The sequence below is a fragment of the Leucoraja erinacea genome, chromosome 11 (assembly GCF_028641065.1).
Source record: "Leucoraja erinacea ecotype New England chromosome 11, Leri_hhj_1, whole genome shotgun sequence".
In the NCBI taxonomy this organism is placed as follows: Eukaryota; Metazoa; Chordata; class Chondrichthyes; order Rajiformes; family Rajidae; genus Leucoraja; species Leucoraja erinaceus.
Genome location: NC_073387.1, coordinates 40,314,656 through 40,341,731, shown reverse-complemented (window position 1 = coordinate 40,341,731; position 27,076 = coordinate 40,314,656). Strand labels below are relative to the sequence as shown.

At 41.8% G+C, this 27,076-nt stretch overlaps 1 protein-coding gene across 1 annotated transcript; it reads left to right on the top strand.

Moving 5' to 3' along the window:
- Positions 1 to 1,789: 1,789 nt before the first annotated feature.
- LOC129701357 (transcription factor ATOH1-like) lies at positions 1,790 to 3,225 on the top strand. Its single transcript, XM_055642491.1, has one exon. It carries the CDS (start codon positions 1,947 to 1,949, stop codon positions 2,577 to 2,579), a length of 633 nt encoding a protein of 210 aa, XP_055498466.1. The 5' UTR covers positions 1,790 to 1,946; the 3' UTR covers positions 2,580 to 3,225.
- Positions 3,226 to 27,076: the final 23,851 nt, after the last annotated feature.

The following is a 27,076-nucleotide window of genomic DNA, read 5'->3' as shown; positions in this document are numbered from 1 at the left end:
TAATTAATTTCAAGTAGCATTTTAAATTTTTTTTTTAGTTCTAACATCTCTGCCTATGCTTTGTATATCTCAATTTTGAGAACTACCAAAGAAAATACATGATTTAAATAACAGGGACAGGTCATGCTGAATTATTTACAACTGTAAAAAAAAAAGGTCTGGTTGGTGATTACACTTTCGCAGTCTATGCTCAAATCTCTGTCATTTGGCCCAAATATAGTCATCAAGCTAAAAATTAGTTATTACTTGGAAAAATGATCGCATTAATTTTGACATCCAATGAACTTTGAAATTTGTTTGAATGAATGCACAAGCCCTTTGCCAATCATTCTAAATGCCTATATGCTTAACAATATATTGTTGCTTGTTGGTTACATTCAAGCGGTTTGTGGAAATTAACCTTGTAGCGTAAGGTTACTATAGAGCAGAAACAAGAACTGCAGATGCTGGTTTACTGAAAGATACAAAGTGCTGGAGCATTTCTGGAGAACATGGTTAGTTAACGTTTCAGGTTGGGACCCTTCTTCAGACTTGAGTTTTTTTTTAAATGTAACCAATCAAATATGACAAACACGTGAAGTAATTTTCCCAATTTACATTGTGAATGAATGAATGAATGAATGAAAACTTTATTGTTGCTTGTGACAAGTCACAGTGAAATTCCTTGCTTGCATAAACGAATATGCAAATAGTCGCCCATAAAGGGCGCAAGGAGGTAAAAATAAATAACACTTCTCCACGCAGCTTGCTAGATGGTTTTAATTGCACTTCTTGGTGCAAGAAAATGCAGAATTTTGAATGTATCCCAAACCATTGCACAAACCAGCCTCCCTTCCATTGCCCCCATCTACACCACGCTGCCTCAGAAAGGCCACCAACAATCATTCTCACCCTGTTCACTCCATTGTCTCCCCTCTCCCAGCAGGCAAGAGGTACAGAAGTTTGAAAATGAATACCTCCAGATTAAGGGATAATTTCTTCCCAGCTATTATCAGATAACTGAATGGTCCTTTCATCAGCTAGTGTGGTCCTGACCTCCCATTTACCTCAGTGGAGACCTTTGAACGATCTTTATTCTTACTTTGTCAGACTTCAATGTAATATCTTTAAACTAAAGTTTGTACCATCTATGCACTGTGGGCAGCTCCATTGTATTCATAAGAATTTAGACACAAAATGCTGGAGTAACTCAGCTTAACAGGCAGCATTTATGGAGAGAAGCGTTGGGTGATGTTTCGGGTTGAGACCCTTCTTCAGGCACATTGTATTCATGCAGTCTTTTCTTTGACTTGATAGCAACCAAACAAAAGCTTTCCATTGTACCTCTGTATACGCAGCATTACTAAACTTTATTGAACTTTATTGAACTTTACTGAACTTGACTAAACTTTACCAAGCAAAATTTTACTAAGCTTTACTAAACAAAACTTTATTAAACTAAACTTTAATAAACTTAACTTTACTAAACAAAACTTTACTAAACTTCACTAAACAAAACTCTGCTAAACTTCACCAAACAAAACTTTAATAACCCTTCACTAAACAAAACTTTAATAACCCTTTATTAAACAAAATTTTAATAAACTTTGCTAAGCTACACTTTACTAAACTTTAATAAACTTAATTTACTAAACTTAACTCGTAGTGGTGAAGGTGGAGGTGAAATGCCAGTGCGACCCGGCGGGTGTCAGGATGGAACCCGAGCCCGGAGCCCTCATGAATGATTCACCGAGAGGCCATTCCGCTGCTTCTCATTGGACAACCGCACGCGTGCAGCGCACGCCATCAGGTACAGAGGCCGGGGCCGCCCGAGCGGTTATACAAGGAGCACGACTGATTGGTCGCCCTTCCCCATCCCCGGGTCCCCCCGGTGTATAAATAGCTGGCGGCGGGAGTCGGGACAATCACTGGGCGCGGCATCACTGGCTTGGACTGCGCTCACCGACATGTCCCGCAGACCTGCACAGGGGCTGGCACAAGACTCCAATGAAGCCAACACAATTTCTCCAGCAAGCGCAGAGCGCCTTACCAAAACCAACCCCCGACCTTGGCTCCCACCCGCTTTCCAAGCAACCTGCCCATCCTATCACACCTGTTTTCCGCCCGGAGAAAAGCTCGCAGTCTTGTGTCATCAAGACGTTTGTCACGGAGATTTGCCCAGCTTAATTTCAAACGCGAAACTCCCCATCGTGGCGGCAAGGAAAGGTAACGATCTTTGCAATCTCAAAGGTCAGACAGGATTTCCAAGCCAACAGGTGGCCAAACCACCAAAGCACCGGCGACTTGCTGCAAATGCACGCGAAAGGAGGAGGATGCATGGTTTAAACCATGCTTTTGATGAATTGCGAAGCGTGATTCCAGCTCTGGATAACGACAGGAAACTGTCGAAGTACGAAACCCTGCAGATGGCACAAATCTATATCGCAGAGTTAGCCGAACTTTTGCGGAATGTCAGTGATGGGGAATCATCTCCTCGCTCGCATTCCAGTGACTGGGAGGAAGATCAGCCACAAGGTCCGACGTGCCAGGACACACAACCTCTCACATGTCATCATGGTGCGGAAAGCCGAACGGGCTAACATGCCTTCTTGCAACTGAACATTTAATCAACCACACATTGTGTTTTTAACTTCTCATTGTAGAGATTGGGAACATAATTATTTTTATAAGGTCCAAATGGCGAGAAAAAAGGTATTCTCACCCAATTTTGCAACGGTTGCACACTTACGAATACTGCCGCCGAACCAGTGGATAGGAAAACCACCAGCAGAATAGTGAAGCAGAATAGTCCATTACACTGTGTGGGAAGGAACTGCAGATGCTATTTTACACCGAAGAAAGACACAACATGCTGGAGTAACTCAGCGGGTCAGGAGGCGTCTCTGGAGAGAAGGAATGGGTGACGTTTCGGGTCGAGACCCTTCTTCAGACTATTGGGATACAACGAATCTCAGTTTTGAACGTGTGTGATGTTCCATTAGCAATTGTTGCGCTGTTTTCACCGCCGGCTTCAACACTGACATTGAAATTCAAGTCGCAGCACTACTAGTCCATGCCACGATCGTGTTATGTAACATCATTCCCCCTCAGTGCAACCTGGTCCAGGAATAATTATTGGAACTTAATCATCATACCTGAATGAATCTGGAATGAATTCGAGAGACGTATTCAGAAAATTGTTTACTGTAGAGTAAAATTATGCTTTATTGGTCAATAAATTCACCTTTGTATATCACGCCGGAATTTGATATTATGTTATTTTGCAAAGAATGGTGTTCCGAGGGCAATCTAACGTCCACTATGTTGGATGCACGCATTTCACTTTTTACAATTTAACTATTCTGCTCACTGAAAACTTTTTTGAAGTTTGAATCGTTAAGGGTTTGTGACGGTGAATTCAATTCACAAACCTATAGCTTAAAAATATATCCTATCAAAATAGTATTTGTCAAGATACATGGACTACAAAGTATCCGTTACGCATTTATCAAAGGGCGACAACTTTATTTTAAGCGTATAATGTACGCTTCGAAGAAAGTTGAAGCCCCTTTTCAATTGCGGAACAGATACTTTAGCGTTGACAATAAATGTAGATGGGTTATTGGAACAATTTGTTAATGAACAAGAAATTCATAATTTATTATTTGGGGGATTTGCTGAACTGGATACTTCAATTAGACTTTATTAAAATGGCAAAAAGGCAATGCACTCAATAACTGAACTTAAGTAAATGAGTGTAAGCTGTAAAAGAGCAGGTGCGTTGCCTGCACAGACCTGCACCTGTCATCGAGAAACGAACTTTGTCCTGCCCTGTCTATGCACTTAGATTAATCAAGTTTAAATAAATTAAACGAAGACGCCAACAGCAAAGGTCAAAAATTGCAGTTTGGTCAACAATATTTATTCTGTATTAACTCAGCGGGTCAGACAGCATCTCTGGAGAAAAGGAATAGGTGACATTTCGGGTCGAGATGAAGGGTAGCGACCCAAAACGTCACCTCTTCCTTTTCTCCATGTATGCTGTCTAACCCGCTGTGTTGCTCTGGGTTTTTTTGTGCTAGCTTCGATTTAATCCAGCATCTGCAATTTCTTCCTACACTTTATTCCGTATTGTGTTAGTACACACAGATCGATATAATTTATGTGAAAACCATCAATAATTTGGACGAGCACAGGCAAAGAACTACAGGTATTGGTTTATACCAAAAATAGACACAAAGTGCTGGAGTAACTCAGCGGGTCAGGCAACATCTCTGGAGTAGAAAGGATGAATGTCGTTTCGGGTCAGGACCCTTCTTCAGACTGAAAGTAAGGGGTGGGGGAGAGAGAGAGAGAGTTGGAGGCGAGTAAAGACCTGGACAAATCAGAGCCGGTAATAAAGCCGGCAATAACTGGAATAAACCTTATGCGTTCGCACGCGCAAGAGATTGTGAGGCAGGTTTTATTATGTCTTAATCTAAATAATAAAATTCCGAGTTTATGTCAGAACATAACGACTATTAGTCTATTTCGTGATTTTATTTTTGGAGATATATTTTAAGTTCCATGATTGGAATTCCGTAAGAACATACAAGAAAAAACACCACAAATTATAATTTCGAAGTAAAATTGGAAAGCACGAAAACTCAACATAGAATAATACGATTTATATTTCACTAGTAATTCCCAAGAACTGAAACACACGACTTCGACAATCCAACGATGGAGTTCAGATAGTCCCAGAAAGAGAGATTAAATGAGAAAGGAAGTTATACAGTGACAAATCATCTAATATGAATCCCAACATCATAGTAGCTGTATTCCGGGCCCCGTATCACCACACGCGTGTGACAAATGGACTATCTGAAACAGGTTAGTGCTATATCCCAGCACGGAAACATCATAGTAGCTCCCCTGTCCCATTTACCTGCGGACCATAACCCCCGTTCCCTTCACCACACAATTTATGTGGTAAGTAAAAACACCTGGTGGACTGTATTGAAGAGTAAAGAAGTTTAGATCCCTAGCTCTTGGGACAAACGGAGTCAAGGGAAAAGGCAGCCACGGGGTACTGATTTTGGATGGTCTTATGAATGGCGGTGTTGGCTCGAACGGTCGGGTGGCCTTTTTTTCTATGTTTCTATGACTGTGTATCGTGGTATGTGAACCTTTGTGTTCTAAAGCACCAGTTATTGCAGGGGAGCAACTGAATGCGAACGTTGTGTTCGCTGGTGAGATAAGCATTAAGGACAACCCCGAGGTTGGGAGGTCATGTTGCAGTTGTATAAGACGTTGGTGAGATTGCATTTAGAATATTGTGTTCAGTTTTGGGCACCATGTTATAGGAAAGATATTGTCAAGCTTGAAAGAGTTCAGAAAAGAATTACGAGGATGTTGTCAGGACCTGAGGGTGTGAGCTATAGGGAGAGTTTGAGTAGACTAGGTCTCTATTCCATGGAGCACAGGATGATGAGGGGAGATCTTATAGAGGTATACAAAATCATGAGAGGAATAGATTGGGTAGATGCACAGAGTCTCTTGCCTAGAGTAGGGGAATCGAGGACCAGAGGATACCGGTTCAAGGTGAAGGAGGTTCAAGGTGAAGGATTTTGAGCGGGAGCATTTTCACACAAAGAGTGATGGGTGTATTGAACAAGCTGCCAGAGGAGGTAGTTGAGGTTGGGACTATCCCATCATTTTAAGAAACAGTTAGACAGGTACATTGATCGGTGTGCAGGGATATGTACCAAGCGCAGGCAAATGTAGCTGGGACATTGTTGGCCGGTGTGGGCGAGTTGGGCTGAAGGGCCTGTTTCCACACTGTATCACTATATGAATCTATAAGGTGGAAAGGGGTAACTAGGGAGAATGTGGGACACCTCAGCAATCAAAGAGGTCAACTCTGTTTGGAGCCACAGGAGATGGGCAAGGTCCTCAATTCCTTTTTCTCCTCTTCATTCACCGAGGAGAAAGACAAGAGGACGGAAGAACTTGGGGCAGTCAATGGAAGTGTCTTGAGAGCAGTCAGTGTTACGGTCGAAGAGGTCTTCCTCACCAATGCCAGTTCCATCGCCCACAAAACAGACGAACTGGAAAATTGCTGCAAACACCTATGTTCACGAATGCTGTGTGATGATCATAACAGAAACCTGGTTACACCCGCTGATCCCGGACGCTGCGGTACGATTGACGGGCCGTCCCACCCATCGCCAAGACAGAAACGGTGACTCCGGTAAGAAGAGAGGAGGTAGTCTTTGCATCTATGTACATTATGACTGGTGTACAAACAGGAAGATCATATACACCCATTGCTCTCCTCACCTGGAAGTAATGATTGTCATTTGCAGACCCTTCCATTTGCCTAGAGAGTTCACAGTAGTGATGATGACAGCTGTCTATATTCCACCAGATGCTAACGTTAGCACAGCTCTTGCCCATCGGCATGGCACCATAAATAAACAACAGCAGGCTCATCCAACAGTCTACATTGTTGTGGGGGATTTCAATCAAGCATGTTTAGTCAGTGCTTCCTAATTTCGTACACTACGTAGTGTCCCACCAGGTGGAAAAACACACTCCACCACGTCTACTCCAACTTAAAGCATGCAAATAGAGCAGTACCTGTACCTCTCCATATTTGAGCCTGTCAGACCATCTCTCACTGCTCCTCATCCCAGCATATACTCCCCTAAGGAGGAAAACCAAGCCGGACATAAAGATCATAAAGAGGGAGCACTCTCTCAGCTGCAGGTTTGCTTTCCACATACAGCATGGAATATATTTGAACAACAGGACTTACAAGAATACTCAGAAACTGTACTGTTCAACATAAAGAACTGCACCGATAATGTCACTGTTGAAAAACGCGTCCTGATTTATCCCAACCAAAAACCCTGGATGACTAGTGAAGTACAGTCACTCCTGAGAACCCGCAACTCTGTCTTTAGATCGGGTGACATGGCCCAATACAGCATGGCAAGAGCAGAACCGAGGAGAGGCATCAAAGCTGCAAAGGAGGCCTACAAGTAAAAAGTGGAGGACCATCTCACACACAAAAACCCAAGGCAGGAGTGGCAAGGATTACAGCAAATCACCAATTACAAAGGCAACACACCCGTGACTGATGGTGCTAACGCCTCGCTGGCAGAGGAACTAAACCATTTCTTTGCTCACTTTGAGGCAAAGAGACCCCACGCAGTCACGCTGCTCCCACCGACCTCCAGCTCCCATTCGCTCACTCTCCAGGAACACCAAGTGAGACGCGTGCGTGCGCGCGCAAGTCGGTGAACCCAAGGAAAGCCACTGGACCTGATGGTATACTTGGCAAAGTACTTAAAGCTTGTGCAGACCAGTTATCAGGGGTCTTTACCAAGATCTTCAATCCTTCCCTGACACAAGCCACCATTCCACCTTGTCTGGTCAGCTACCATCACCCATGTCCCTAAGAAGCCAGTCATAAACAGTCTTAATGGCTACAGACCAATTGCATTAATATCAATGGTCATTAAATGCTTTGAAAGACTAATTTCACAGCACATCGAAGCCAACCCTCCAAATCTTAACCCTCATCAGTTTGATTATAGAGCAAACAGATCGACGGAGGACGCCATCGCCACTGCCCTCCACACTGCACTGAGCCATCTGGAACACCCGGGGAACTATGTAAGGATTATTTTTATTTACTACAGCTCAGCTTTTAATACGATCATCCCTGATACTAGTCAACAAGCTGTTGGACTTAAAATTCCCCCATCTCACCTGCGCCTGGATAAAGGACTTTCTTACGAACCACCCACAAACAGTCAAAATGGCCCCCCACTCAGCACTGGTTCTCCACAGGGCTGTGTGCTGAGTCAACTCCTTTTCGCTCTGTACACTTATGACTGCACTCCCATCCACTCCATAAACTCCATTATTAAATTTGCGGAAGACACCATGGTGGTCGGACTCATATCAGGAGGAGACAAGGCAGCGTACAGAGATTCAAGATTCAAGATACAAGATACATTTAATTGTCACATGTGCCAGATGGCACAGTGAAATGAAATTCCCATACAGCCATACAATAAAAAAAATAAAGAACACACACTATAGAATTTGACATAAAACATCCCCACACAGCAGAATCAAAGTTTCCCACTGTGTGGGAAGGCACCAAAGTCAGTCTCTTCGTCCACTGTTCCCCGTGGTCAGGGCCTCCCCAAGCCCTCCGCAGTTGCAGCTACGGGTAGCCCGATGTCCAGGACCGCTCGCCGGGGTGATACAAGTCAAATGTCGGGGCTGCGGGACGTCCTCACAGAGTCGGCCCCCTCCTACCGGAGTCGGCAGCTCCCAAAGTCCGCAGGCCGCGCCGGGTGGATACTGCTGCTGGCGGCCCTCTGCAAGGCGCCCCAGGACTCCACGATGACGGTCAGCGCCGCCCGCGTTGGAAGCTGTCCGCACCAGAGCTCCACCATGTTGGAGCAACGACCCAACGCTCCAGAGCTCCAAACGGCGACCCAGGTAGGCATCGCCCGCTCCGCGGTGACTCCAGCGCTGCGCCGCCGCTGTAGCAGCCCCGGTCCGGTTCCCGGTCCGATCCCCACAGAGATGAGGTCCTGAAGCTGTCAGAGTGGTGTTCTGCGAACAACCTGGCACCTAACATCAGCAAGACAAAGGAAATGGGCATCGACTACAGAAGGCTCATCAACGGGGACTGTGTCGAGAGAGTTTCCACCTTCAAATTCCTGGGAATGCACATTGCAGAGGACCTCTCCTTGTCTGCCAACACTTCAGCGGTGGTAAAAAAGACCCAGCAGCGATTGCACTTCCTGACAGTGCTACGGAAGAACAGTTTGGAGGAGAAGTTGCTAGTGACCTTCTATCGCTCCACCAATGAGAGTGTGCCGGCATATTGTATCACGGTGTGGTATGCCGGCTGATCAGCAGCAGACAGGCGAGCCCTGCAGAGAGTGATCAAAACTGCCCAGGAAATCATCGGCTGCCCTCTGCCTTCCCTGGAAGACATCTCTAGCTCTCTGTGCCTCTGCAGAGCCAGGAAAATAATCAAAGACTCCTCCCATCCTGGACAGTTCCTGTTCAATCTCCTGCCCTCTGGTAGGCGGTACAGGTGCGTCAAAAGCCGGACAAATAGACTCAAGAACAGTTTATTTCCCTGGGCCATCAGAACTATAAATTCCTCAAATATCCACAAGACATCACTTCATGCTGTCATCCATTCCACTATAAAACAGACCACTCAGCTAATATTTCTTATTTTTTAATTCTTTTAAAGTATTTATTAAATTTATAAAGTGCAATATTCTCCCTTTGCAATGTTCTACCTAGGTGTGATAAATATAATGTATCTACTATTTCAAGCAGTTAAATAACGTATTAGATGTAATTGGTTGTAATTTTATCTTGTTTTAACTTGTTTTGGTTGTACTGATCAGGAGTAGCTCTTTTGTAGCATTTCTAAGTACAATGACAATAAAGGCTTATTATTATTATGATGATGATTATTATTATTATTATTATTGTTATTATTAAAGAAATCTCAATTTAAACAAGGTGCTAAAGTAATGGGTATCCTGTAAATTTATTTCATAAATAATGCAACAGATCCATGAAGCAGTTGTATTTGTTCATGGTGCATTAACTTCATTGAGCTATCCCTTGAAACCAGCACAAAAACACGAACATAATAATAGAAAGAAATCCACCTTCTATTTTATGCCAACAGCACAAACATTTTAACCGATTTCTAGCCTATTTCCCATCATGAATTTTTAACTTCCACTCTCTCGCTGAATTTTAGATCCTTTGTACTTGGAAGGTCCTACTGCAGTTGTACAGAGCCCTGGTAAGACCACACCTGGAGTATTGTGTGCAGTTTTGGTCTCCTGATTTGAGGAAGGGCATTCTTGCTATTGAGGGAGTGCAGCGTAGGTTCACCAGGTTATTTCCGGGGATGGTGGGACTGTTATATGATGAAAGAATGGATCGACTGGGCTTATATTCACTGGAATTTAGAAGGATGAGAGGATATCCTAGAGAAACATATACAATTCTTAATTGATTGGACAGACTAGAGGTATGAAATACGTTCCCCATGCTGGAGAAGTCCAGAACCAGGGATCACAGTTTAAGAATAGGGGGTAGGCCATTTAGGACTGAGATGAGGAATAACTTTTTCAGCCAAAGATTTGTAAATCTGTGAAATGCTCTGCCACAGAAGGCAGCTAAAGCAATTCACTGGATGTATTCAAGAGAGAGTTAGTTATAATTCATAGGAATCAAGGGATATGGGAAGAAAGCAGGAACAGTGTATTGATTCTGGATGATCAGCCATGATCATTTTGAATGGTGGTGCTGGCTCAAAGGTCTGAATGACCTACTCCTGCACCTATTTTCTATGTCTATGTCTGTGTCTATGTCATGCAAGTTTATTGTCCTTATTTTTGCTTGAATAGAAAATATATTATTTTCACAAATTAATTTAGATTCAATCGAGTTGTATTACAGGTCCTTGGAATTGATGGAGTCAAATAGTTTAGTGAAGGTGAAAGGAACATTGGATTGGTTCGTTGTTGAAGATGGTGTCCACTGTGCTTACAGTTGAACTGGATCCACAACATGATTGGGGAATGGTTTGTTGGTCATTGGGATAAAGCAGATGGGGAGGGTTTTTGGCAATGACTCTTCCTGTGTCAGAATGCGTTATACTTATCACAGTTTACTTGTCTCCCAACGTTTAGAAAGAGAGAGTCAAGAGAGAGAGTCAAGAGTCAAGAAATTGAACAATGAAAATCTTACTTGCTTTTGGTCTCGATTAAGGAGACTGGTCCCAATTAAGGAAGCTGATGACCTTTGATATCTCCTTCGTGTTTGCAAATATGGACAATGAGAATGCCGTTATTTCAGGTTAGGCTTGTTTAGAGTCATCTGCACAAGTACTGGGAGGTACAGGTACCATGAGAATCTTGCTACATCACAGGCACAGAGACTCAGGAAACACCCCAAAGCATAAATGATATACAAATTATACAAGGAATAAAAAGAAACATCCTTTGCAAAAATAAGGCATTAGTATAAATAAATTTGAAAACAAGTCTTAAACCATGTTCATGCTTTTATTTCTTATGTTCGATAGGTCCTTCCCATGCTGGCAAGAGTTCCTCCTTCTCCTTCTTTCTGCTTGCCATGTTGGAAGCCCAATATTATTGAATTACAATTTCTGAACAGAATGGACTCACTTGTCCCATGGCAATGGTACTGTAAAGTTCCAGTGACCGCTTAACTGATCGCTAAAAAATATTGTAGTTCTCTCCAAAAATGTCTAATCCTGCTCATTCGCTTATAAAAAACATTGATAGAGTGGGGTGTTGGGCTTCTTCCTGTAACTAAATGACTGTTGGCAAATATGTAGACATATCATGTCATTGGCTGAATCAATATAATGCTATTTGGTGAGGTGAAAGTCCAATCAGTATTGTATGAGGATTAATTTAATTAATTACCTTACAAGGGTAATTCTGCCATATAGATTTCAAGTTACCCAGATTGCTAAACTGCATATTTATGATTCAAGATATAGAGTGCAAGCAAATTGGCACAAGGCGTGCATCCCAATGTCATGGTCATAACTTTTTAAAAAGCCTTTAATTTATTCTCTTCTGCTTAAAACAAACTATTCTAGTTTACATCTTACTTTCAAAATCAGCATTAACTTTGCATTGTGTGATTTGATTGAATTTCTGCAGACATTTTTAATATGCCACTGGATGTAAATTCTGCAAATACCAATTGTTAGAGATATGTTTATGTTATGAAAAATTTGCACCTAAGTTGCAGAGTGGTCATGGCAAATTGGTTCAAAATAAATGTAAAAAATTGGCTGAGGGAGAATAAAGTCATAGAAAATAAAACAAATATACAGCCACATTCAACTTCAAAATATAACACTTTATGTTAAACAAAAGTTTCTCTATTTTTTTTTCCATAGTTTGCTATTTGTGGTCTACTCGAACATAACCAGACTATGCATAAGAGACATTTAGACAGGCACTTTCTGGAGGAAATCATGGAAGTATCCAACATAATGTAGGAAAATGGGATTGGTATAGATGGTCAAAAACGCCGGCATGGACACAGTGGGCCCAAGGGCCCATTTCAGTCAAGACAGTACATTCTACTTTTATGAAATATTATTATGCATGTGCTTTTATGCTGATATTTTCTGTTTTACCTGTTTTGTCAGTGTCAACATCAAGGGCAGCAATAGTTCTCACAAAGTAAGTTAGCTTGGTCAATTCAAAATAAATAAATGCTGCAATAAAATGCACTTTTCTGGAAAATAATAAACTTCAAAAACTATATTATCTGAGATAGTTATGCCATCTGTAACTAAATGATAATCTCAATCAATGCAAATGGAAAGATTTTTTAATACATTCAATTTTTAAAATGTTCCCTTCTTCACACACCAAAACAACATTTTTGAGTAATTAAACTATGTGCATTTTGTTTAAAACATCTTGCAAGTGGGGTTATCACTGAAGTAGGGCTTTTTTTTTAACCACAGTGCCTTTTTATCACCTGAGATACAGTAATTAATTAATTAGAAATAATTATATTCCAAAGCCTTTAAACACTTTTCTGTTATTGTCTGCATTGAAAATAACTCATTTATTTTTTAGAGTGTATTGAAAGATCAGTAATGAGTACAGTTAGCTGAAACTCCCATAGCTCTTAAATGGACTCACCATTTCACCTGCGGTGGAGAATGGGAGTAAAGCCAATGCTGTAAATGGTGGTTTTAGTATTCTTGCAGAAGACTGTGCTTCACTGATATTAAATGTAATTTACACTTGCAATTTTATCATTTTTGTTGTGCTGGTTATGTTGATTTCTTATTAAATTATGTCAAAAAAAACTGATCTTATTATGTGGAAGCCTGGGGCCATTCATTTTAAGAATTTCTAAGACAATGGTTCTAAGCAAATGGGTGCCAGTATTAGAAATTTGAAATTAATTTGAAACTTGGTTAGTTTGTTAGTATGTAGAAACAAATTTGAACATGAGAGCACAAGATTTCAATATTAATACTGTCGTAAATATTAAGGTGATTTGAACAAGCTTAGCAAGTTTTCTGACATCTAATACATCATTTATGAACAGCTTCTTCGAACTTGCTGTAAATATCTAGGAGCTGAATCTTGGGCAGTATGGGGCTTTGATGTTGACTTTTGCTTCATCATTTATAGACTTTAGAGATACAGTGTGGAAACAGGCTCTTTGGCCCACCGAGTCCATGCCAACCAGCGATCACCCCATACACTAACACTATTCTAGAGACAATTTACAATTTTACTGAAGCCAATTAACTTACAAACATGTACGTCTTTGCAGTGTGAGAGAAAACCGGAGCACCCGGAGAAAACCCATGTGGTCACAGTGAGAATGTACAAACTCCATACAGACAGCACCCGTAGTCAGGATTAAACCCAGGTCTCTGCTCTGCTGTTGTGGCATGGTGCCATAATGCCAGCGGGGCAGGGTAATACTTAACTCCAATTCATTTAACATTTATCCTACATAATCAAAGACTAGTCTATCCTGGTCATTTCTTCTTCTTGCTCCCATCCAGCAGAAGGTACAGAAGCTTGAAAGCTAGACCAAGGAACAGTTTCTCCTCCTCTGTTATCTGGCTTCTGAATGGTCCTTCCTCATGCTAGTGTTCTGCCCGATACACCTCTACCCCATTGTGGACATTGGACATTGGACTTCGTCTATGCCCCACAATGTTGACAACTATATTCTGCACTCTGAAATTTCCCCTTTGCTCTTTTTGTTGTACTTGTTTGATTTGATTGTAATTATATACAGTATTATCCAGGCTGATTGGATAGCATGTAAAGCAAAGCTTTTCATTGTACATTGGTACACATGACAATAATGAACCTAATCTACACCTACACCTGAGGTTTATGAGCTGTGCTGAAATTAACTGAAACAATTGCTATATTATAATATAATATAGTGCCAAAACATCAATTGGCTCTTTTTAGCTTGGGGCATTTTAACACTGTAAATGCTATAATTTGGATCACCATTTTTTTAACCATAACACTTGTTGAGATCTATATTGGAATAACTGAAAGCATAAAGTGAAGTTATTTGCATCCTGCATGCACACAATGTGGCTGTTGAGTTCCGGGCTGCATCTAGATGTCCGGGTAAAAAATTGATGTTAATTCCACCTCCACAAGAAACGTCCTCTTTTTTTGGTGAAATTCTACAGCCTGGGACTGGGAATCCCATTAATTTCAATGGGAATTCTCAGACTGTGGAGGAAGCATTTGCCAGTAATATTTGTATTAATTATTTTATTTTGATATTATTTAAAACATAAAACTAAATGTTTTAATTATCTTGATATTTTTAAGTTTTTTAAATAATTAGATTTATTCTATAATTTGCATTCATTTTAATTGTCATTTAAAAATGTATTCATCTGACGGTTAATTACCTCATCCTCTCACTCCATGTACAGTGGGTCAACATGATCGATTATCTACCACTAAACCAGTTGGCCCATGGTGATTCAGGCAGAAGTTATCTGGCAGCAGTGAGGCATGTTCAGGGTGATCTGGTTCAATATACCTTAAGCAGTACCTAGCACTGACTAAAAGCAGGCTCTTTGTCGGCGACAGAAAAGTGGTGACTCTTGTGTACTGCCCAGGTGAGTAGTGTACTGCTACTTCTATGTGTACTCTTGTGTACTGCCCAATCTGCTGTATGATTTGTTGCAATATATGCAAAACAAAGCATTTCACTGTTACACAAAAAAGCTGGAGAAACTCAGAGGGTGCAGCAGCATCTATGGAGCGAAGGAAATAGGCAATATTTTGGGCCGAAACGTTGCCTATTTCCTTCGCTCCATAGATGCTGCTGCACCCGCTGAGTTTCTCCAGCTTTTTTGTGTAACCTTCGATTCTCCAGCATCTGCAATTCCTTCTTAAACAAAGCATTTCACTGTACCTAGGTACATGCGGCAATAAAGTATCAATGAATTATTGAATTACAAGTTTAGATGTGAAACCCAATTTCTTTGGGTGAGTGGGCAGGGAGTGGCCAGGCGATCAAATGGCTAATTATAGACCTTCATCTATTTTATACCCCAAAGGTAGATCTAACATATATCCATTTTCAATTTTAGTAACTTTCAATGACATACTTACAAAATAAATGAATATATATATATTGTTTTTGGCTAATTGCCAAACCTTTTAAAAAGCTGACAAAAATAATATGTTTTTCACACTGATCAATTTAGCTGAGTAATCACATTGGCCGAATATTGGTGAAATTTGATTTACCATACAGCCATACAAAAAAAAGCAACAAGACACACAACTACATAAAAGTTAACATAAACATCCACCACAGTGGATTCCACATTCCTCTCTGTGATGGAAGGCATTACAGTCAAATCTTCTTCCCTCTTTATTCTCCCGCGGTCGGGGCAGTCGAACCATCCGCAGTTGAGCGATAGAAGTTCCCGCAGCCAGGTTCGAAGCCCCCACGTCAGGTCGGTCAAAGCTCCCACGATCGGGGTGGTCGAACCTCCTGCGTCTTGCCGTTCCCGAAGTCGGTCCCTAACCGGGGAACGCGAGTTCCACCATGTTAAAGTTCACAGGCTCCTGCGGTTGGAGATTCCGAGGTCGATCCCTGACAGGGACCGCCAGCTCCATGATGTGAAGTCCCGCAGGCTCCCGCTGTTGGAGCTCCCAAAGGCAGTCCTCAGAAAGAGGCTGCCAATTCCACGATGTTAGGCCATAGTGCAGATGGAGATACAATACGGAAAAAGTCTCATCTCTGTCGAGGTAAGAGATTTAAAAGAGTTTCCCACCCCCTCCACCCCTAACATAAAACAAGCTATAGAACACTAAAACATACATTTAACACATACTATAAAACAACAAATAAGGAAAAGGACGAGACAGACTGCTGGCGAGGCAGCCACTGCGGCGCCGCCTGGTGGTGATATTATTAACTTTACCTGCATTTTCTCAATTAATTGCAATTTTCCTCAGAAATATTTGTAGATATTTTTCTAATAAAACAATTTATTTGAATCATGAAATTAAGTGACTATAATAATTTTTAGAAGACGCTATTGATTGCCAATTGTGTTATTTGTCTGACAGTACTTTAAGTAAACACTGAATAAAAATGTTTTTCTCAGTGAATATAACATTGATAAGTCACAAGAAAGGTTAAATCAATGTAGTATTATGTAATATATGAGGCGCATGTGGAAAATCAGTAAGGAGTACTGTTTAGTGTTCGGCAAGGTCTACTTAATTTTACTTTCATCAACTGAGGCAGCCAAGGAAACTAAGGTCCCATTATCTTTGATGGATTTTATTATGCTTGACTTGTTTGGAGTTAAATTGTATCATTTATCTTTTGGTTGTATAATCAGTCCCACTGTTAATCTTGATTAGTGCAGAGTTGCTACTCATTTTGTTGGTTATATTTATTAACACTGGCCAAGTTAGCTTCCTCCACTCCTTTCATTGGCAGTGGATATGAATAAGCATAGAAACAAGTATTTACATTTATACAAAGCATTGGCTAAAGACACATTCCACACAACAGCTTTAACACTGAAGAGACTTGAGTAATTTCTCTTTTACATTTGTCATATTTGGAGACGGGATATTTCACATTTTTGTCTGAGAGATATTACACTGATAATTAAAGATAATTTTCTCTGATTACTTTAATTTAAAAAAGTTATTAAGTGTAGAATAAATATATCCACCATATGAATTTATTGAATAAATATAGATTAATCAAACATTTATTTTGCAATGCTGACATTTGGAGAATTTACCATGATCAGAGGAACATTCTAAAATGTACTGCACAATAATGGATTCAAATAACTTTATATAATGTAATAATTTCTCAGAGAAACGTAGTTGATTTGTTTACCCTCATCTTATGGTCCATTTCCCCAACGTACTCAATTATTAAATGGGAGCAGTAGGTTTGATACTGTGAACCTGGTGGAGGGTCTGCATCATTTGATGTCTGTATCTCTTGTCCCCCTTGTGTCTTGACAGCCACTGTGTTGCATCCTTCAGATCTTAGGAAAATATACATGAGTCATCACACACAGATAAATGATGAGCATTTGATGGCACTGGGCCTGCACTCGCTGGAAATTAGAAGAATGATGGGGGGGGGGGGGGGGGGGGGGGACCTAATGGAAACGTATCAAATAGTGAAAGTCTTGGATAGAGTGGATGTGGAGAGGATGTTTCCGCTAGTGGGAGAGTCTAGGACTAGAGATCATAGCCTCAGAATTAAAGGACGTACCTTTAGGAAGGAATGAAAGTGTGGTGAATCTGTGGTATTCTTTGCCACAGATGCCTGTGGAGGCCACCAATGGATACTTGTAAGGCAAAGATAGATAGATTGTTGATTAGTACAGGTGTTAGGGGTTATGGGGAGAAGACAGGAGAATGGGATCAGGAAGGAGAGATAGATCATGATTGAATGGCGGAGTAGACTTGATGGGCCGAATGGCCTAATTCTACTCCTATCCCTTATGACCTTATGCATGTATGCACATGGAGACATATATTTTGGTTCAATTATTCCATGAAATGTGAAAAGGAAACATTTCTCACTATATTTTTCTTAGATTTCTAATTTTGTCATCTGAGAAGAGCTAAATGCATGTATTTTCTGGTCCTGGCAACAAAATAACAGGACACAGGTTTAATAATCTTTACAACTGCTTGTTTATTTCACTTAGGGCCTTGAAGTGGCTTGCAGAGAAATACTGGATTTTACTTCGGAGTCACGTGAGTGACTACGTGAAGAACCCCGCCAGGACGCATGTGTGACATATCGCTACACGCATTGCAACGAGTCACAGCAGGGGGAACGACGTTCCCTTAGCGGCAGAATTTGAAAGCCGGGAACAGCAGGTAAGGAGACTCTGCGTTCCTTCCACTTACCTTACAGGTGGAGACATGGACCAGATCCACGAAGGCTGCGAAAAAGCTGGCGGGGGAGAACCGCGGAGTTGTGGGCAGCCAGCAGCAGCAGCCAACGGCACGCCAATCTCCCGAAATGGGAACAGCTGTGCCCGACTTCGCTCCCGCACCGGCCACGGCCGGGCGGTAGAGCGAAGCAAAAAACTAACAGAGTCGTTGACTCCGATGAGTCCGACCCTGAATAGCCACGAGCGGCCAGTGCCCGTGCGCATTGGGGCCGGTTGGAGCGGCTTCAGGTGCAGCCACGAGCGGCCAGTGCCCGTGCGCATTGGAGCCAGTTGGAGCGGCTGGGAGCGGGGAACAAGAGCAGCCGCGACGGCCAGTGCCCATGAGCATTGGAGCCGGTTGGAGCGGCTGCAGGATCAGTGGAACAGCCGCGAGCAGCCAGAGCCCGTGAGCATTGGGGCCGGTTGGAGCGGCTGGGGGAACAGGAGCAGCCGCGAGCGGCCAGTGCCCGTGAGCATTGAAGCCGGTTGGAGCGGCTGCTGGAGGAAATACTCCAAAGTGGCAGGCTCCGGGAGATGGAGACTAGCCACAGTGGGCAGTTAGTAAGCCCCACAGCAGCCTCTTGTGGGGCTGCACAGTGTTTCTCCCTCATCAGAGGGGAGCATGGAGGGTCAATTCTGGGCTGACCCTAAAGAGGGGAGTGATCAACATACCCCTAGTATGCCTGGGGTGAAAGAAAACACGTTGGATATGGTGTCCCAGTTTATCCAACCCGACCAAACTGGCCCAAACCTGGAGCCGAAAATAGCGGCAAGCATTGACTACATGTCTTTTAACCAACTACAGGGACAGGCATTATCAGACACCACGGCACGACACTTACCACCAGGGAACTGCAAGTTGCTAAATGTTCCCAGTGTCAAACAGTGCATCTGGAAACATGTCGGGGCATCAATTAGAACCAGGGACTTAAAAATACCGAAAGTCCTAAAAGTCCTAACAGCAGGAATTACGGCTTTTGCCCGCATATTGAATGAGCAAAACATGACCCTAGACCACCAAGATGCACTGGCTTTACTCTGCAACTCACAATACGAGTTAAACAATATTAGGAAAAGTGCTATCCAACCGGCTCTACACCCCAAATTTGCAGGCCTCTGCAAACCTGGAACCTCCAAACCATCAATACTACTATTTGGAGGGGATTTATCAAAACATGTCAAAGAACTTGACGAAGAGGCGAAAACCCTGGGGCTCATAAAAAAAGCATCCAAAAGCTACTACGGCCATAAACATCACCCCTACGCACCCACCAGTTGGCCAAGACAAACTGGAGAAAGCGCAAAAACCAGGAACACCCAATATTGGTCTTTTTTAGGCCATGGCCCAGACCGACCTTCCTGGAAAATGCGCAAGCCCTCAACACCAACCCAATTACAGACCCAGACAACGGCGCCTCATCGTCCACGGAGGATGCCGAAGAAGTAACACACCGACCACTGGTAACCATGGAGGTAGGTGGGTCTGGTTCCTTATAAATTAAAGGAAGCATGGAAGTTGGTGGGAGATTACGATATTATTTGGATGCATGGAATAAGTTAACTTCCGACACTTATATTCTAAGCAGTATCCAGGGTTATACCATAGAATTTATACAAAAACATAACCCTCCAGTTCAGCATGTACCGAACCAAATGTTCGTGCTCACAGGCATAGAAAAATCTAAAGCACATGCTGAATTATAACGGCTATAAAAAAAAGGAGTAATTGAGAAAACCCAACACGAATCACAGAAATTCGTGTCCAACATCTTTATAAAAAACAAGAAAGATGGTGGTTGCCGCATCATCATCGATTTGACTACTTTGAATACCTTTGTACAATATATTCATTTCAAGATGGAAACCTTTGTTACAGCTAAGCAATTGATTTCCGAAGGCACTACATGGCAAGCATCGATTTAAAAGATGCTTACTATACAGTACCCACAAGAGGTGACCACAGATGTTATTTAAAATTCAACTGGATTGGTCAGCATTGGAAATACAGGGCACTACCTAATGGACTAACATGAGTCCCCAGGCTGTTCACAAAAATTTTGAAACCAGCCCTAGCGTTACTGCGGATCCAAAAACACATGGTAATGGCATATCTAGATGACATACTTATTGTTGGCAAAACTTTGGAATTGGCTAAACAAGCGGTAACAGCCACAAAACAATTGTTTGAAAAACTGGGGTTTATCATCCATCCAGTTAAGTCTAAATTAACGCCTTCAACAAAAATGGATTATGTGGGGTTCACCATTAACTCAGTTCTCATGTCAGTGACTTTGCCGAAATAAAAGGTTACAGCCTTAATAGAGGCTTGTAGCGAAATCATTGACATCACCAAACCATCCATTTGACTGGTAGCTAGAATAATTTGGAAGATAGTGGCTGCATTTCCAGCCACACAATTCGGACCTTTACACTATCGAAATTTACAGAGAGCAAAAATAAGAGCACTCAAAATTAATGGTGGCCATTTTGACAGACCAATGAAGCTACCAATAGAGGCCATAATTTTATTTTACAGAGAATAATTTTCTTCCAGGAGATCCACCTTTCCCTTGTTCTAAGTGTTTCCATTCATCTCCACCTGTCCTTCCCATTGCCTGGAGGTCGATCTACTTTACCTTCTTTTAGTTCTATTCCAAGTTTAGCGATCGCTTTTCCCCAACTAGTCATTCTCTTAACCTCCTTATTCGTCTTCCATTCCTCAAAATATTTTCTCCATAACCTGATTAATTCTTTTGCACCTTCGTTGTTACTATGCTGTCAAATGATCCGTTCCATGTATTTTATCCCTTTTACTGTTCTAATTCCCTCCGGCGGCCATAACCTATTTCCTAATTTCTTATTTAACGCTCCTGATAAATATCTTAATTTCTCTGCTTTGTGAGGGCTCATTACAAATTAGTTGCAACGGGCTCTTTTCCTCTTCTGTCACATCCCTATCTATATTATTCCCCATGGTTCTGAACACCCCGAACAGAATTCCTAAACCCTTCCTTTTGATTCCTAAATTTACCAAGCTCGCTCCTAGACAATGGCTAATGGTTCAAAACATTCAGAGCCTTGCAACTCGTTACTCCTTTACTCCACCAATCCTATTCCCCTCTTCAAATTCTTCTCCTATCTCCCACGTCCACAACCTTTCAACCTTACTAATCTTTCTTAATCCCCAGTCATTCAAGAATCAGAGTACTCCAGGGAACAATCAAACACATCCAAACACAGTCAAACACGTTCTTGCTCTCCATTAATCCTCAATCGAAACACCCCAAAATGATCTTCAGACACGTAAGTAATACTGTACACAAGCTGGATAACACGCTACCTATTACTATTGGGCACAACCACACTCCTAAATAAACTACAAACATTCGTTGATTATAAATCACTCACTATATGAAATCCTCCTCGTGGCACATTTGATCAGCGGAATGACTCCTCCCCCGACGCAACGATTGAAAGAGTACAAGCCCTGATCGAACCACGACTCAGATTCTCACAATACTACGATCTAAACAAACACAAATATTTAACTCAAACACACTCTTACTTCAAGTATCTAAATCCGTAATCACTCACACAAATAGCAACATAAATAATGGTCTGCGGACTTAACACAATCTAAATCTTAACTTCTAATTCTTAATACACTCTAAGTTTATGTACATACTCAGAATATTTACACAATCCAGTTCCTATGACAATAGGAAAAGTTAGATTTTTACAATTTACAAAATGATTTAAAGCACTATCGCACGGTTCACGAACACGCGATCTCGATACCGCGTCATGCTGTTATCATTCAGTGAACCTTTCCCTCTGATACTGAAGATTTTCCTCTTCCTATTTTATGCTTTGCTGAGGGGTACTACCCCTTAAATGACTACTTTTCCTACCAAATGTTACTATCCCTCTGCTAAGACTAAGTGGGACCTCTATCCCTCCTCTCTAAGTTCGACAGAATTAGGGGTACCCTTCGCTATTCGGATGACTTTACATCAAGTAAGCAGGTTCCCGTCTCTCAGGTACCATTCGCTATCAGGAACTAGTCAACAATCGACTATAGGGTTACTATTCACTGTTGATCAGTCGCCATTCGGAATCGATCATGGGACATGCACCAACTCCGAAGTTCTATATACAGGAATTCGAATTCCACCTTACTGGCAGAACTTCAATATGAAATTCTGTATTTGGAAATTTGGCTTTGCAAATATAGACTCGTTCTCAAATTCCTAATTTTAGCGCGTATCTCTCCTCATACGCGGGCACTCAAATCAAACTGATATTGCCCAGTATATATATATGTGTTTGTGTGCGTGCATGGATATATATACTGTATGTGTATGTGTATTGCATAGTACACACACACACATTCATAGATCTCACCATACCATTTATGACACTCAACATTAGAATTAATTCCAGCACAAACTTCTAAATGTGTCTTTTTAATGCACTAACTATTCAGGTGTGTCAGGCACACACAAGTGGCAATATGTTTTCCAATAGATTTTATACTTTCTTAATTAAAGTGATAGGCAAAGTGAGAGATTAATTTAAAGTGTGAACCAGGATAAGTCCATGACAGAGTGAAATAATGAAGCTAAAGAGAAAAGTAAAAGAGTTTGCTTGTGTTACTGATCTAAGGTAGTAAGTATGGTAGTTTAAAAAATCTTAAATATCTCGGCAATATCCTTAATTATAGGCAGTTCGAAGCATATAAAAACTAGGATTTCATCAGAATTCACATGGAATACATCAGAGCTAGAAAAGGTTCAGAAGATCAAACAATTTAATTTTAGTTTTGTAGATACAGCGTGCAAACTGGCCCTACAGCCCACCGAGTCTGCGCTGACCAACAATCCCTGCTCACTAACACTATCCTACACACTAGGGACAATTTCTAATTTAACTGAAGCGAATTAACCTACAAACCTGTACGTCTTTGGAGCATGGGAGGAAGCCGGAGCACCTGGAGAAAACCAATGCAGGTCACGGGGAGAACACACAATCTCAAGTTCAAGTTCAAGTTCAAGTTTATTGTCATGTGTCCCTGATATGACAATGAAACTCTTGCTTCCCTTCAGCACACAGAACATAATAGGCATTGACTACAAAACACATGAATAAATAAACTGATAAAGTGCAAAATGACAGATAATGGATTATTAATGTTCAGAGTTTTGTCCGAGCCAGGTTTAATAGCCTTATGGCTGTGGGGAAGTAGCTATTCCTGAACCTGGTTGTTGCAGTCTTCAGGCTCCTGTACCTTCTACCTGAAGGTAGCAGGGAGATGAGTGTGTGGCCAGGATGGTGTGGGTCTTTGATGATACTGCCAGCCTTTTTGAGGCAGCAACTTCGATAAATCCCCTCGATGGAAGGAAGGTCAGAGCCGATGATGGACTGGGCAGTGTTTACTACTTTTTTGTAGTCTCATTCCTCTCCAGGGCATTCAAGTTGTCGAATCCATACAGACAGCACCCATAGTCAGGATCAAACCCGGATCTCTGCCGCTGTAAGGCAGCAACCATCCCGCTGCGCTGACGTGCCGCCCAATTTTGTTGTAAGTGATAGGAGCAGAATTGGGTAATTCAGCCCATCAAATCTACTCTGCCATTCTAGTCTGTATTCTCTATCTTGAACTCTCATTCTCTGTTGGTTCTTTTCTCAAACCCTCTTTTGCTGCACCCTGACCATGTGAGCCAGTGCCTGATCCCTTCGCCCAATTTCCTCTAAATCTCTGTCCACCCAATCTCCCGTTGTAGATTAATGTTAACTGATCAATTAAACATTCTCTCACCCAACATACAGCCCCTCTCACTTTTGAATTTGCCATTACACCCCTTTCCTTAAAAATACACAAATTCCACATCCTTCCAAATCACTATGCCATTCTTTCACAGAGTTTTTTAATCAGCCAACATCTTCCAAATGCACTGTATTTTTTACTTTACCCGTATGGTTTCCGTAGTGCCCATATGATCTGGTCAAAATTAAAGCCACAGCAAAGATCTTTTTACCCTTCACAACCTGCATGTAGTCTTTCAAATGTTGACCACATCCTTCTTTTCCAGTCCCTCCACTGTGTTAAAAATGACTGCACCCACCCAGTCAATTCTTTATTGAACCAGAATCAATAAAATGCTTATTTTGCTATCTTGCTCCAACCTCCAGCAAAACCTTTATTATCTCCATGATGTCATTCTATTGTTCTCTATATGTGGCTCGTTGATGAAATGACCCAAAAATATAGTCCCTCTTTAAACATGTCCAGTGTTGAAGCCCGGTGGACTCCCACACCAACTCTCCCAACCCTTATTTGACTTTGTCATATGAAACTGTTTGCCTGATATTCAGTACTGGATGACCTTTAAACTGACTATTGGCAAGAGCAGTGCTTCTTCCCCAATACAAAATCTCTTCTTGCAGTTGCTGATTTCATTTACATCTTTGACAGGTGCCTGAGATTGAATTAAACTGATGAAACAGTGTCACGTCCGACCTTGAGTTGAGCTTGAAATCACATCTGGAACATTGCCCAATAATAATGCTGCCTTTGCTCATTTGCTGCTCGAGTCAACATCCACAGCGTGGTATTCCTCATCTTGACGGCTTTGGCCACCACTGTGTACCTTATATAAACTGGGAATTATCCAAACCTTTCATATATCACCTAGCATCCCTCACTCCTCACCCCTCACTCATATTTACTTAAATCAGCTTCTTTTTAGTTTAGTTGTAGAGATTCAGCATGGAAACAGGCCCTTTGTCCCACCGAGCCCATGCCGACCAGCGATCTCTATGCACTAGCACTATCCAACACAGGAGGGACAATTTACAATGTTTACCAAAGCCAATTAACCTACAAACTTGTACGTCTTTGGAGTGTTGCAGGAAACTGGAGCACCCGGAGAAAACTCACACAGGTCATGGGAAGACCATACAAACTCCGTACAGACAGCACCCGAGGTCAGGATCGTACACAGGTCTCTGGAGTTGTAAGGCAGAAACCTTACCACTGCACCACCGTGCCACCCTTCAACTGATCACAACCACTCCAGTTTTAAAATTCGATGGCTGAGGTGTGCATCTTTTTTGTGAAGAGGGTTAGACTTAAATTTTAAGCCATTTTCAAGGACCATCAACAAAAAAAATATTGCTTTTGAAAAGTTTTGAAATCCCCAGTTCTCAATGTTCATTTATCTCTGCACAATTATCTCTTTATTGCTCCAATTTTGCTCTTTCACTGCCCCTCACTGTTTCACTCACTCTCTCCTCATTGCTCCACTAAATTCAGTTGAAATATACTATTTACTTTCAGCACACTGCCCTCCGACTTGCCCTCAGTGACCTCTCACTGACCTCCCACTCTCCTCTGCAACCCTCACATTCTCTCTTACTTCTCCTCACAATCCCTCACTGCCCTTTCACTGCACCGTCACTGGCCTCACATCCCTCTTTGCACACCCCACCTATCGTTCCTCCCTGTCCTCTGAGTGCCGTCTCACTGACCTCTCACTGGCTCTATCGTCCACCTCATTGTCCCTCACTTCTTCTCATTGTCCTTTCACTGCCCCTCACTGCTCCACTCATTACCACCTCGGCTTCCTAACTGTCAATACCCATTGGCAGATTCCTTGTGTGCTCTTCATAACTCACATCCCCACCTTTTCTGTGTCATCCTTTCTTTTTTAATACAGTCGGACATCACATTCATGCAGCAGTTAGTGCTGCTACTGCGTGACTCCACCAACCCAAGTTCATCCCTGATCATCACTGGTATCCTTGAGGAAATTGGACATTCACCCTGCCAATGTATGGTATTCCGGTTTCCTCTCACATCCCAAAGATATAATTGTAGGTCAAATGGCCAGTGTTAAATACCCCTAGAATGATGCCTGCTAGGAGAATCAGGGTGGTTGATGCATGTTCAAGAGAGATTAAATTATAGGAAAATAATCTGAGAGCTTGCCTAGACTAAATGGGCCAAATTACCTTCTTCTCCGTCATGTTAAAATATAAATGTAAAACTTACACATTACTCATGATCATAAACAGCTATAGCCACAGTGCTGATTAGAAGCAACCATCTGACAGTTACAACCTGCCAACTTGAAAATGGTCTGACTATTCCTGCTTTGTACTTTTAATCTGGCAATCTATAATGCATCGTTACATAACCCTTCGTCCCTTGAGTCCTTATATTGTGAATTCACCTTTTAGGTTATCAAATATCTTTTGTGAATCCAAATACATGGTTTTCACTGTTACCATCCAACAAGTTCCATCCTTGAAGATGCTTTTGTTAACATGATACCTCTTACACAAAAACATGTTGACTTTGACCATTCTTGGTATTTCTGCATTAATTCCCCTAAAAATGGAATCCATTGCTTCCCCATCAAATGATGTTGTTAGTTGACTTGCAATTCCACATTCCCCCCTCCTTTGTTTCTTGAACAGTGATATAATGTTTTCTATCTAAAAGTTCCTTCCAAAAGCAGGAGAATTTTGATGATCATACCAGTGATTGTGCTGTTACGGAGTCATCTAGTTTAGAACTTTAAAAAGACCAGGGCATTTTTCAGCCTTTTGTCCCATTAGTTTGCAGCTCGGAAACAGGTCATTCGGCCCACAGAGTCCACACTGACGCTATCCCCACACATTAACACTATCCTACACACACTAGGGACAATTTAAATGTATAGCAAGCCAATTAACTTCCAAACCTGTAGATCTTTGGAGTGTGGGAGGATGCCGACGATCCACACAGGTCACGGGGAGAACATACAAACTCCGTAAAGACAGGCACCCGTAGTCAGGATCGAACCCGGTTTTGGGCACTGTAATACCACTGCGCCACTGTGCCACCCTGAAGACATACAAAAGGTTTATAAAGAGCTGGAGTAACTCAGCAGGTCAAGCATCTTCTCTGGAGGACATGGATAGATGATGTTTTTGGTCGGGACTGATTTCTATCACAAAAAGAGTAAAGGGTATCTTTAATATTTTTCACGTGGAATTAATATTTCA